The sequence below is a fragment of the Austrofundulus limnaeus genome, unplaced genomic scaffold (assembly GCF_001266775.1).
Source record: "Austrofundulus limnaeus strain Quisiro unplaced genomic scaffold, Austrofundulus_limnaeus-1.0 Scaffold213, whole genome shotgun sequence".
In the NCBI taxonomy this organism is placed as follows: domain Eukaryota; kingdom Metazoa; phylum Chordata; class Actinopteri; order Cyprinodontiformes; family Rivulidae; genus Austrofundulus; species Austrofundulus limnaeus.
The window spans coordinates 92668-105802 of NW_013952615.1; the positions used below are offsets into that span (position 1 = coordinate 92668).

At 38.7% G+C, this 13135-nt stretch overlaps 1 protein-coding gene and 1 long non-coding RNA gene across 9 annotated transcripts in view; one reads left to right on the forward strand and one right to left on the reverse strand.

Annotated features, from left to right (window-relative positions):
• Nucleotides 1-4091: 4091 nt before the first annotated feature.
• On the reverse strand, nt 4092-12963 carry tmem88b (transmembrane protein 88 b). Its single transcript, XM_014019249.1, has 3 exons — nt 12643-12963; nt 8883-9293; nt 4092-4649 (listed from the first exon to the last, which is right to left on the reverse strand). Exons 2-3 carry the CDS (start codon nt 9285-9287, stop codon nt 4365-4367), a joined length of 690 nt encoding a protein of 229 aa, XP_013874703.1. The 5' UTR covers nt 9288-9293; nt 12643-12963; the 3' UTR covers nt 4092-4364.
• LOC106525124 (uncharacterized) overlaps nt 4521-13135 on the forward strand; it is a 17891-nt gene continuing 9276 nt past the window's right edge. For 3 of the 8 annotated variants that reach the window (XR_001311071.1, XR_001311076.1, XR_001311070.1), the window contains exons 1-2: nt 4521-4613; nt 4721-4811. This is a non-coding gene — a long non-coding RNA (uncharacterized LOC106525124). Of the gene's footprint in view, nt 4614-4720; nt 4812-4897; nt 4983-7085; nt 7298-8887; nt 8970-11218; nt 11242-13135 lie in introns of those variants that run through there. The other 5 variants (XR_001311074.1, XR_001311077.1, XR_001311072.1 and 2 more) reach the window with 5 other exon arrangements.

A 13135-nucleotide genomic window follows, 5' to 3' on the forward strand; every position in this document is an offset into this window, starting at 1 on the left:
GTATAGGTGGGGTGGGGGGTGTTTTTTGTTAGTTTGTTCTTTGTTTGTGATTTATGTTAAAAATAATTTTAAAAAAACTTTGAAAAAAAATGATCAGAGAACACAACATGGACCAGAACAAAGTACAAACACTTTAATCTATTTGAGTAAAAATTTTGGTTATTTACTGCAGTAATTATTTTTCAGATGAATTTTTTTTAGTTTTTCATTTATTTTTCATTCCAGCTTGTCTACATTTAAAAAATCAGGCCTTCTGAATAAAGTGAATTTGACTGTGGTTGGATGAGACGTATAAACATATCATTCTGTGTGGCATGACATGGAAATATGTAGCTGAAACAGGAGGTTTCATCCCAGATTTTATCATTTTAATAAGATTAAGAATAAGATTGTCGTCAATGTGGCCTTTAGAAAAGTATTTTAGGGAGAGGTAAGGCTTTTGTACTTAATTTCTTTTATTTTCCTTTGCATTACTTTTATACTTTAAGTAGTTTTAAAACCAGTACTTTAATACTTTTGAGTAAAAAGCTTATTAGTTTTGACACTACTGGATGTGGCTGACCTGACCCTTGAAATATCAGAGTTTTCCTGCTTTAAGCCACAGATTTATAAACTTGGTTGTGTTTTTCTTCCTGGTTTGGACACAGATCAGCAGTTTTTCTTTGGTTCTGTAGTTCTGTGGGGCGGTCTCCGTTGCAGCTAGGGGCAATGTTGTAATTCTGGACAGCAGGGTCTCAATGATTTTAATATTTATTTGCACATTTTTTTCCAACACACAAGTTCATTTATGATAACTAAATACTTTTGTTTTTTAATCAGGCGGTGATTATTCTGTTATTTTGGGGCTAAAGGGGACGTGATGACTAATGTTTGTTTTTATAAAATTTTGATTTGAAACCATCCAGAGGCTAAAACTTAGCCACTAATATTTGTTTTTTAATCTTGGTTATTCAACCAGGTAAATCTTTTTCAAGTGTGACCATTGAACAGGACTAGAATTAATATAATGTGAATTTTCTTGCTTTAATTATTATACAAAAAAATTAAAATATTTACATCTATATCTTAAATCAGTTTGTTTGATTTTTCTCGTTTCTAAAATTACAAACTTTAATCATAAATAAAAGTAATTGCTGGTAGCCACGATTACCTAATAATATATTCTTTAAATAAAACAGAACCTTAAACAGGAAGTCAGTTAAAGTCATTCCGTTTTTGAAAAGCTCTTCAATGAATGGGGGAACATTTTCTGGCACAACACCGGCTCCTTGACGCACAGGTGTGTTTTAGGCTTTTAATTAGACTTTTAGCCTGACAATGTCATTTTTATTATACGAACAGCAAAGTTTAACTTTGTTTTCATCAACTATATAGTGTATTTATCAAACCTATGTGAAAAACAGTTTTTTTTTTATCAATTAATAACCTTTTTCCTGACATCATGCTGTTGTTGGCCTCATCGTGGAAGGTGAGTCTGCTAACAAGTTGGATTATAAACACATTCATCACAGTGAATAATGTATGTCCAAATGTCCCGTTATCCAAACTGATTTTAGTTTTAAAACGTAAATATTTGATAAACTTACTGTCTGAGTAGTTTGAGCAAAATATATAGCCTCAAACTCAAAAAGCTAGATTAGCTTCATTTTAACGTTATAAAAATGTCCAAAAGATTTTTTTTAATGTTTAGACTTGAATGTTTTTATTTATTATGTTCTAGCTGTTCCTGCATTCGTGTTGCTGCCTTTAAAAGTTTAGGTATCGGATTCATTTCAGGGACGCTGATTCTGTATTTACTGAGCTTCGGATCGATACCACTTAGTTCCCGTCATTGTCCAGTAGATGGCGCCAGAGACTTGGTCAATAAATCAGTGCTGCAGAGTTCACTGCAGCGTTCTAATGTTAGGTTTATATATATTATAAAGAGTAGTTTTTCTAAGCTATGTGTAAAATGTAAAAAGTTTAAAAAAATTCCCTTAAATGCAGTTATAACACTTAAGTATATTGGTTGTTTATTTGTTTGATGTACGGATTGGACTGTAATCAGCACAATAAATTATTTTTCATGTTTTTGTTTTTCTTTTAAATATAAAAATATTTAAACTGTTAATGTATTCAATGCAAAGTTGTGAAAAAATGTTTAAAAATCACAGAGTAAACAAAATGCTGCATTCAGGAATAGGGCTTGAAATCTTAAAAATAAAGCTGTGCCTTTAAGACATTAATTTTTTTAAACTCGTTTTATATAAACGTTGTTTTTCTGTTATTTTGTCCACTTGAGGGCGACAGAAGTCACACTGTGAAGCTCACTGCAGGTGATGTTTAGCTCGTGATTTCATCTCAGATTATAGACAAAGACATGATGACATGATGAATTTATATGTAATAATGTGTCAGAGTGGATTTTTTTCCATAAGCATTGTTTAGCTGTTACAATCAGATTGTTCTGGTAAGAGAAACAGGAAATGTTTTTACACACACACACACACACACACACACACACACACACACACACACACNACACACACACACACACACACACACACACACACACACACACACACACACACACACACACACACACACACACGTCTGTAAGGACACCCCAACCCCTGAATGAACCTTTTTTTTTTAATCTAGTATCAAACTTTTATCAGAACTCTTTAAAACGAAACAAATAATTTCAAACTTCTAAAACTTTATTTATACAAAAAGAAACAATGAAACTTTCACAAAGACAAGCATCAACTTAAATCTGACGCATCAGTGTTTTTCATGATCATATAAACGTGATGAGAGACAAATATGGTTTGTGTCATCACTTGGTGCTATTTTCAGATTTCCTTTTTCCTGTGATTTGTTCAGGAAAGTTACAGTCGGCTGTGAGTCCAGTTTTTATTGTTTTTTACTTGTTGAGTTTTGCCTTTTGCCTTAAATCAAGCAAATATTTTTGTTCTGAATCTGCAGTTTAGTTCAGTTAATTTATATAATATTTATTTATTTGAACTTTGTGGGATTCACCTTGTTTTTTATGTCTGCTGCTTAACGTTTTGTTGTGAATGAAAACAGAAGAAGTTACAGTAATAGTAAATATAATTATTAGGAAAGCAACAGAGGAATCTTGATTTTATTTTCTTCTCAGACAGATATCCAGGTTGTTGTTTTTCTTTGCTCGAATCCCATTTCCCAGTGTTCCCAGCATCCTTTAGCCTTTAATGAAGTCATGCTGAGGGGTTAAGAGTCCTGTTATAAATTGGGGTACCCCTTAAAGAAGCCAGAATCTGTTAATGCAACACGTTTTTATGTAAGCAGCTCCGGAACTAAGTAAAAAACAATTAATTTTACAAAGTCATTGCCTTCAAGATGCTTCTTGTTCTACTTTAAAGAACTGATTAGATGCTCTGAACCTTATTTGAGAGGACAAAAGTCACCCAACATAAGCTAGGATTAAAAATCTGGGTTATTGCATAGTTTCTTAATGTGATTTATTTATTTTTTGGTTTTTTTTTTCTGAAGAAGGTTGAAACTAATTAAATTCAATGCATACAAATGATAAACATTTTCATGGGTGTTACACTAAGAAATCTTAAGGGAGAGTCCAGGCTGCCTTTTCTTTATTTATTTTCCTTGTTAGGGATAAATGATGCTACATGAAACACACAGGGCTGCATATTGACATTAACAGAGATGAACAAAATGTTTCTGCCATCCCCCGTTGTTCAAAACTGGCTCCAGATTGTCGGTTTGTGCTCTGTCATGTTGGATTGCGTTGGAGTCAGAACATACAAACACAAGGTTTGGGGTGAACCCTTAATATTTGTATATTTAGTCATTTATTTCATTCATAAAAACAAAGTAAATCAATTATTAAATGAAAAGGGTGCAGAAAGAAGATCTGACCCTTATTAAAAACAACTTAAACTTGAACAATCTACATATATGAGAAAAGAAAACCAAAACTAGTTTGAAAACAAGAACAGAATAGCATAAGGAAAGTATGAAATTATAAAATATGACAGTCCTCAATGTTCATAAAAATACACGTTTGAACAGCAGCAAGGTGAGAACTAAGAATCAACAAAAACCAACAGTTGAAAACAATCTGAGTGTATTTTTATTTTTTATTGAGGCAAATATCCAGTAAGTTTATATAAAGGGGCGGGACTTAATAGCTAGCAAGCAGCCACCAGGGGGCGCTCGTTTTAAACGGCTTCAACTTCCAGCTTCTGGTCCTCTCAAGTCACAAACTGTAGAGGGAATGTGTGAAATGGGATTGAGCCTTTAGATGTTTTATTTACTTCCTGTTTGTTCATCTTCCCTTTTTATAAGTTTTAACTAACGGTCCCCCCGCCCCACCTCCTGCCTCACACCCAGACCTTCCCCTTCCCGCCGTAGTCGCCTCCGTCCCTCCCGCCGCAGCAGCCGGTGCCCAGGCCGCGGTGCTGGGTGGCCGGCAGGTTCTTGTACACGGCCCGGCTGTACGGGATGAAGCACAGGCCCAGCTGCAGGTGGCGGGCCAGGCGGCAGTACGCGGCCAGCGCCAGGACCAGCAGGGGGGTGACCAGGAGGAACCCCACCACCAGCAGGGCCACGCAGCCGCCGTCTGTGAGCAGGTCCGAGCAGTAGGGCGTGGTGCCGTGGGGGCGGACCTGCGGAGAGGAAGGATGTGAAAAGTGGTATGTTAACTATTTTACTCATTAAAGACAGACTTTTGTTTCAGACATTAAAACAGCTCCTGATGTGTTTGTTGGAGCGAGCGAGGGAGCAGATAAAAGCAGGAGGTGACGCATCCTGTGTGGCATGTTTGTGAGGTGAGGACAGAAATAAAACACTCACTGATACACATTAGCATCCACTGAGACTTCTGTTTACCAAATAAACTGAATTACCCTGGTAGACACCACTGTATGATTACCAGCTGTGCTGACTGAGCAGTACGAGCTGGGACCACTTGTTGAGCGTTAATGGAGGGAGTGGGAGCGGAGGTGAACAGATCAGGATCTGAATGTGGGAGAAGAACAGATGGCCTGAATCATCCTTATCAGACTGAGGGATGGTCTGAGTCCACGAGCAAAGAGAAGGAAGTAGAGTTTAGAGCTGTCAAACCCAAGGCCCGTGGGCCGCAAGACCTCAATCTTAATTTAATGTGAAAAAAATACATCAATGGAACAAAATAAACAAATTTAAAATGTGAAGGATGATACTTGTCTTGCCCTGAGCTGTTGGCTTTGAGTAACTATGCCCCGCTGAGCAATTTATTTGAATATCCCTGCATTAAAGTAGACAATCCTTCCTTTTCACATTTAAATCCTTCAGTTGGGGTCTTTATAAAGTGGAACTACAATACTTTGGTCTGCATTCCTCCTTATTGTAACTTTGTGTAACTTTTCTGCTGTGTCTCAAAGCAGCTGGTTTTGTTACTGTTCCTTTAAGGCGCTTCAAGCCCCGCCCCCCTCCCCTCCGGCTTCCAGACCGGTCCACTCCAGTTCGAGAGAGGGGTTTCACATTTCCTATCATTCAGAAACGTTTTATTTACAATTTTATTGAAAGACGTCATCAACAGAAAACTTGTCCATCCAGCCTTACATGTTGGAGCTAGTCTGACCCAGAGCCAGAACCAGAGTCTGACCCAGAGCCAGAACCAGAGTCTGACCCAGAGCCAGAACCAGAGTCTGACCCAGAGCCAGAACCAGAGGAGAATTAAGACAAGAAAATTGTTGTCCAGAGCTTATTTGTCAATTTTAAACCAGATAATTTGACTAATAGTTCAGAAAATGTCACAGAAAGTAGAGAAGACTGAACGGGCTAAAAAATCTGACCCAAACAGAATATAAAGATATCTTTGTCACACCAGGAGAGACTAAATTTAATGGTATCAGGACACTTACTCCCCAGACATTTACCCCCCTAGGACACTTACCCCCTGGACATGGGCTGAAACTCTTGATTGACAGTACTAGCTGTTGGTGGGGGATAAATGTCCTAGAACCAAACTAAACTTTTCTGCCTCCTAGAGACGCCAAGTGCACAACAAAATGTATTTAACAGCTAAAAATGTGGATTTTGCAGAATACGTCCCCTTTAATGTCTCAAAATAAGCTGCTTTAAAGCCAGCATTGACCATAAACTACATCTCCCATAATGCATGTTGATTATGGATGGGAATTCCCTGTGGGAAAGTGGGAAAGTTCAGAATTCTAGACTTGATGCAACTCAACAGCGAATAATAATAGTATTTCTGTATTATTTATTTCACTTTTAGCCAGCCGTACATGTATTACTTTTCATTGTTTTTATGAGGACACTGTTTCTATGCAGGAAAAACCAGGTAGAGCTCAGTTATTGTTTATTAGCTGCGTTCAGTTGTAGCAACGAGACAAGGAATGTGATGTTGAGTCGAAGCTAAACATGAAACACTGAAGTTAATTACAACCAGCCCTTGGTAAAAACGAATTTGACGTCCCTGGTTGAACTTAACCTTCGGTGTTTTATAATTACTGTAATTACAAATACATCAAATTTGATAGTTTTGAAATTGACTTGTTTTACTCAACTCTGTTTGACAGCTTGTAAACTGGTTTTGGATAGAGAACCTGATTTGATTTGAACTGGATGGATGCCTTTAAGATAAGATTTTACCTTTTACTTCTTTTTAAAGAGGTACTTTTTATTGTATTTATATCTGAACAAGTATGTAAAATATCTGAAAGTGTTGACATTTAAGTTTAAAATCCTTAGCACTCATTTTTATTCCCTAATTTTCAAAGCATCCTGCTCTCTTGCTCCTCCTTTAGCACGTCAGAGCCTGGTTAATCCCCTCTAAGCTGCTGTCACATGACGTGTTTTCATGAGAGAACAGAGAGAATCTTGGTGGTCATTAAAGAGGTCGTCGACCTGCAGGAACACCACCGAAATGTAGTCAAAACTCTGATTTGTAATAACTAAAAACTAACTAAAGAACAGGCCAGGCAGATATTCATCACCTTCATGGAGGCGTTGCTTCTAATCATGTTTTTCATCAGAAATCTTTCAAATCTTCAAGAGGCCAACAAGCGTTTGTGCAGCAAAGTGTCTGTTTCTTTCAGCTCCTGACTGCTTGGCCCCTCCAGATAACCATCTCCTGAACTTCTGATTATAAAATCTCTCATCAGACACAGAGCCTAACTCCACCCTAAGCCCCGAGCACTAACTGCCGGATCAAAGTTATGAGATTAGGTCTTCTAGATGCTTCATAAGAACGATGGAGGTGGTCGTCTTCCTGCTTTTTCCTTTATGTTTTTATTGCTCGACTCTGAAGGTGAGAGGGGATACAGCGGGTAAAACAAGTATTGAACACGTCACCATTTTTCTCAGTAAATATATTACTAGAGGTGCTAATGACATGAAATTTTCACCAGATGTCGGTAACAACCCAAGTGATCCATACATACAAAGAAATCAAACCATAAATGTCCAGAAATGAAGTTATTTGTAATAATGTGGAATGGCACAGGGAAAAAGTATTGAACACACTCACTGAAATTTATCTAATACTTTGTACAAAAGCCTTTGTTGTCAATGACAGCTTCAAGACGCCTCCTGTATGGAGAAACTAGTGGCATGCATTGCTCAGGTGTGATTTTGGCCCATTCTTCCACACAAACAGTCTTCAAATCTTGAAGGTTTCGTGGACCTCTTCAATGAACTCTGATCTTTAGTTCTTTCCATAGATTTTCTGTTGGATTCAGGTCAGGTGATTGGCTGGGCCATTCCAGCAGCTTTAGTTTCTTTCTCTGAAACCAACTGAGAGTTTCCTTGACTTTGTGTTTGGGCTCATTGTCTTGCTGAAATGTCCAGCCACGTTTCATCTTCATCATCCTGGTAGATGGAAGCAGATTTTTATCAAGAATGTCTCTGTACATTTTTCCACTCATCCTTCCTTCAATTATTTGAAGTTTCCCAGTACCATATGCTGAAAAACAGCCCCACACCATGATGTTCCCACCTCCAAACTTCACTGTTGGTATGGTGTTTTTGGGCTGATGTGCAGTGCCATTTGACCTCCAAACATGATGTGTATTCTGGCATCCAAACAGTTCAATGTTGGTCTCATCTGACCAGACTATATTCTCCCAGTATTACACAGGCTTGTTTAAATGTTGTGCAGCAAACTTTAAAGGAGCTTCAACATGCTGTTTCTTCAGCAGTGGAGTCTTGCGTGGTGAGCGTGCATACAGGTCATGGTGGTTCAGTGCATTACTTATTGTTTTCTTTGAAACAAACGTACCTGCTAATTCCAGGTCTTTCTGAAGCTCTCCACAAGTGGTCCTTGGCTCTTGGACAACTCTTCTGATAATTCTTTTCACTCCTCTGTCAGAAATCTTGTGAGGAGCACCTGGTCGTGGTCGGTTTATGGTGAAATAATGTTCTTTCCACTTCTGAATTATGGCCCCAACAGTGCTCACTGGAACCTTCAGAAGTTTAGACATTCTTCTGTAACCGATGCCATCATTATGCTTTGCAACAATAAGGTTGTGAAGGTCTTGAGAGAGCTCTTTACTTTTACCCATCATCAGATGGTTCTTGTGTGATACCTGGCCATCATTTGGGACTGAACCAGCTGATATTAACTTGCACTGACAAGGGGCAGGCTTGCTTTCTAATTACTGAGAGAGTTCAGCTGGTGTCTTGGCTTTCCATGCCTTTTTACACCTCCCTTTCTTCATGTGTTCAATACTTTTTCCCTGTGCCATTCCACATTATTACAAATAACTTCATTTCTGGACATTTATGGTTTGATTTCTTTGTATGTATGGATCACTTGAGAAAAATGGTGACGTGTTCAATACTTATTTTACCCGCTGTAAATGATTAAAACAAACTCCACAATCCTCGCTTCTTACCGTAGAGTGACAAAGAAAGCCGAACACGACCATGACGGTGGCCGGCGTCAGGATGGTGCCGAACACCAGGCCGGCGAGGCAGGCGTTGATGGCGGCGATCACCAGGTTCTGGGCCGTCACCAACACCGAGCAGGCCCAGCAGTCCAGCGAGCCCCGCAGCTCCAGGGGGGCCTCGCTGCCCCCACCCCCGCTCTCAGCCGCAGAATAAGGCGGGGGTATGACCACGCGTGACGGCGTTTCCCGGCCTCCGCCCACGGCCGCGGTGGAGGCCAGAGAGTTGGAGTGATGAAGATGAAGCTGCTGCTGCTGGTGGTTGGAGTGGTGGTGGAGGTGAGGCGGCAGCTCCTCAGACAGGTCCAGGGTCTGATGGTGCGCGCCCTTGTCTAGGGTCCCGCTCACACTCATGGTGAACTGTGTGGAGGGAAACATCCAGTGATAAATGTGGAAGTCAGAGCAAATTAATTAATTCTGTGGAAACTACATCACTGTTGTCTTTCTGAAACTTCTGATTTCAAAATAAAATCCCTGTGTATCATGTGTGTACATATGACACACTACATGTTGCCATCTGCTTCCCAAACAGAACAACACATTTGGACATCATTTGCACAGAAATATATCCATATATTTATTAATACAGCTGGGATTAGTGACAAAAGGAGTCTGCCTTTGGTGAATTATTTTGAAAATACGGATGTTGTGCTTGTTCCTTTTCCTGTTGGTGCAACGTCATCTTTGTAGAATGACTCCAGAGCAGCTCCAGAAAAAATAGGATCAAATCTAATTTTGGGGGATCACTGTTCGCTCACTGCCGCTGTGCGGAGCCGGTTTAAATACTCTCATTGATTATAACGGCTGCGGAGGTCGGACCGGACCGGACCGGACCAGAGTGGAACCACATTTAGGGGAAACCCTGCGATGGTGGACCAAGTTAGCACTCTATCACTAGAATGTGCCACCAAGAGGGAGAAAGACACCCCAGTATACACATTTCAAAATAAAGCGTGAGAAGTATATATTTTAGCAAGCATTTGTTGTCAATGAGCAGCTTGAAGCTTTTATTTTGAAGGTGATTCTTGGCTTTGTGTTGTTTAGCCGAGAAGTCCTAGCCTTTTTTTATCTGAAAGTTATGAACCGTTAGCATAACCAGTGAAATTATAGATATTATATCAATGCTGAACACGTGTATATCCCAGTATGTCGTTATTAAAATATCACCCAGCCTTAGTATCTATAGAGCTGACTGAGTCTGAACCTTTTTGTCTTTGTTAAAGTGCCTGTGACATGCATATTCTTCAAACACAAAAAGTCAAAGAAAGCATCTTTATATTTAAGAAAAATGGAATAATACACATGATTTAACCTATTTTGTCACATAACTGGCATATTTTCTTTCGAACTTGGCTCAGCCAAAGTGAAACAGGAAGTGACATCAAAGGGGAATTCTTTAACAAATAAAACTCTCTGGTCTTTGTTTATTGAAACAATATTATTTGAACTCTGACACTTCGTCATCTCTGATAGTGACTCGAGATAATCTAAAGAAACATCAGATTATTCTCTACAGGCTGGGTTGTCAGCCATATTATCAATGTTCACGTGCAAACATTCCCCTTTGACATCACTTCCTGTTACTTCACAGGCAAATATCTCAACAAACGTTCACCTCAGCGACATGAAATTTATTTTGCAATATTTTATCAATGTCCTCTTTCTAAAAAAGCATCCATGTGTTTAAAAAAAATTGACGTCACAGGCACTTTAAGGTGGATTATCTGTGGAGGCCATGCTGAGTCAGCTAATTTATGTGAGCACTGTGATGGTTGATGAGTTGGGGGCGTAAATTTATAAAAAAAAATAAGCCAATAAAATGAAGTAAGCTCAACTATTCAATGAATATTAACTTTTGGTTGATGAAAGGGGATAGATGTTTTATCTGGAAGGAAATGGCCGCCCTGTGTGATGCTTTCTGTGAGGTGAAGATTATCAGCCCACTGATAAGTGAAGAAGAAAGGAGGGGAGGGACCGTAAATACTCTTTGTAGCTTGTGTAGCATCAAAGTCTGACAGTTTGTTTTGCATGGTTAGCAGCAGCGTGGCGTACAAATCCTGTAATTTTCCACATTTACTACAAAATCACATTTTATTTTCTCATGTTAATTGAAAATTTCTTGATATCATGAAACAAACGAGGTAAAGAAATTAGATTTCTGCAAGTTCAGCAACAAGTTTCTTGTCTGAATCTGATGCCAGTCGGCTCCGGTTTGACCCAAGGCTCTTTCAGTTGTTGGTCATCGTGGGTTTGGACAGAGTGATGAGCAGCTGTTTCTGCTGCAGGATATCCTCACCTCTCAGAGGTCACCAGAGGCAGAGAGCAGCTGAGTAACGGCACAAAAATAGGAGGGAAAACAAATGACAGCACCTGATGCCTTCTGTTAGAGACAACATGGCAACTTGGGTCAGTATTTTTAGTTTTAGTTTATTGTTTAAAATAGAGATGCGCTAAGTGTTTGTGTTTAAACGTAAATTAATTAAAACTTGTCCAAGCAGGAAAAAGAAGCTGCAGCAGACTTTTGAAGTGAGAATTCTTCTATTTTTATAGATATACAATATACACTTGTGTGTGCAAGTTATTGTAAATTCTGTAAATTAAAGCTTACTAAGAAAATCCATCTGTTAAAATAGATCGATCAGCTCTGATTTCTAAATATTGGCACTGGCTGTAAAATACAAACATTATCCATGTCAGAATATTAGTATCACCAGGAGTTTTGACAAATTGCGAACATAAACTGTTTTTTAAAGAGATATATTTGTCTATCAGCTCTGCTAATATTCCCACAGCCTTCAAACTGAGTCGTCTTTTTAATAATAATAATAATAATAATAATAATAATAATTTTGTGAAATATTTTCCTAATATAATCTGTTTGGTTTGTATAAACTGACAAATTGTTTTCTTTAGTTTAATGCATCTTCACTCAAAAAACAAATATAATGCATTTAATTAAAAAACTAAACTGAGTACAGGTAACACATTTTACTTTACACTGACTTTAAGTCAATGTAAAGTTAAAGTAAAGGATACCTTTACTGAATTCAGTTGACATGTTTTTTAAATTAAATCCATTAGATCAGTTTTTTAAGTGTTTTATACGTTATTTTGATATTTATATTACATTTTAACAAAGAATCATTAAAATTAAAAGCAGTCAGGCTGATTTAATCAATGATTCTTTTGTAGGTGAAATGTTTTTTGTGAGCACGTATGAATGTGTGTGAGGCAGTGTTTTACTATCACAACAGCATGGAAAATATTTGCCCACAGAAAACTAGTGAATTGATCAAATGTTGAGCTAAAAATTTAACTTGAATAAGAAAATTTTTATTTTCTTTTTGTAATTTTTGGTTTCCAATCAGCTTAATTTGTTGTGGAGATGACTTTTAATCAAATCTACCTCAGTGCGTGTACAAACTGTGTGTAAACTGTGTACAAACTGTGTGTAAACTGTGTGTAAACTGTGTATAAACTTGTTTATTGCGCGTTGAAAAACCTCAGAATGTGATTATATTTGACTGTGGAGAGTAGCGGTGATGCCAGCACACCCAGGCTTATCTTCTGATAGAGTTCTCTGTTGTTCTTTGAATGTGTTGCTGTGTAATGTGGGAGCTGCCGGCTGGAATAAGCCTGTTTCTCACATTCAGAGGGAATCTGTGGAGTCAGGATGTGATCTGAGTGTCGGTGAGATGCTTCTACTCACGCTGTGCTGCTGGGCCCTTTGGACCTCTTGCTGTTCCTCCTCCAGGTTGTTGCTCCTCGTCTTCAGATCCCTCGCTCCTCTAAAGACTCACTGTCACTTCAACAAACTGTTTTTATTATTTTAGTGGACCTTTTTTTCCCCCTAGTGCAGTTTCCTGGTTTTATCTCTCCAGTTTCTGCTCTTGTATTTTCTGCTCACAGTTGTTTTCCTTAATTTTCCAATGGATTTGCTGGTGATGTGCAGAAAAGACTGAAGCTCACAAGTCCTGGTCTTTGTCTTAAGTATGTCAAACTTCTGTGCCCTCCTCCTTTTTTTTCACCCCCTGCCCACCCATCTGATCGAGACCACTGCGCTCCCCTCATCCCTCCTCCTTCACTCCCTGCATCCATCCCACTTTCTCCCCACCCACCAGACTTATCAGTCCTGCAGCTTTTCTCCAGCAACTCCTCTCAGCTCACACATTCCACCGCTCATATCCAGGACATGTTACTCC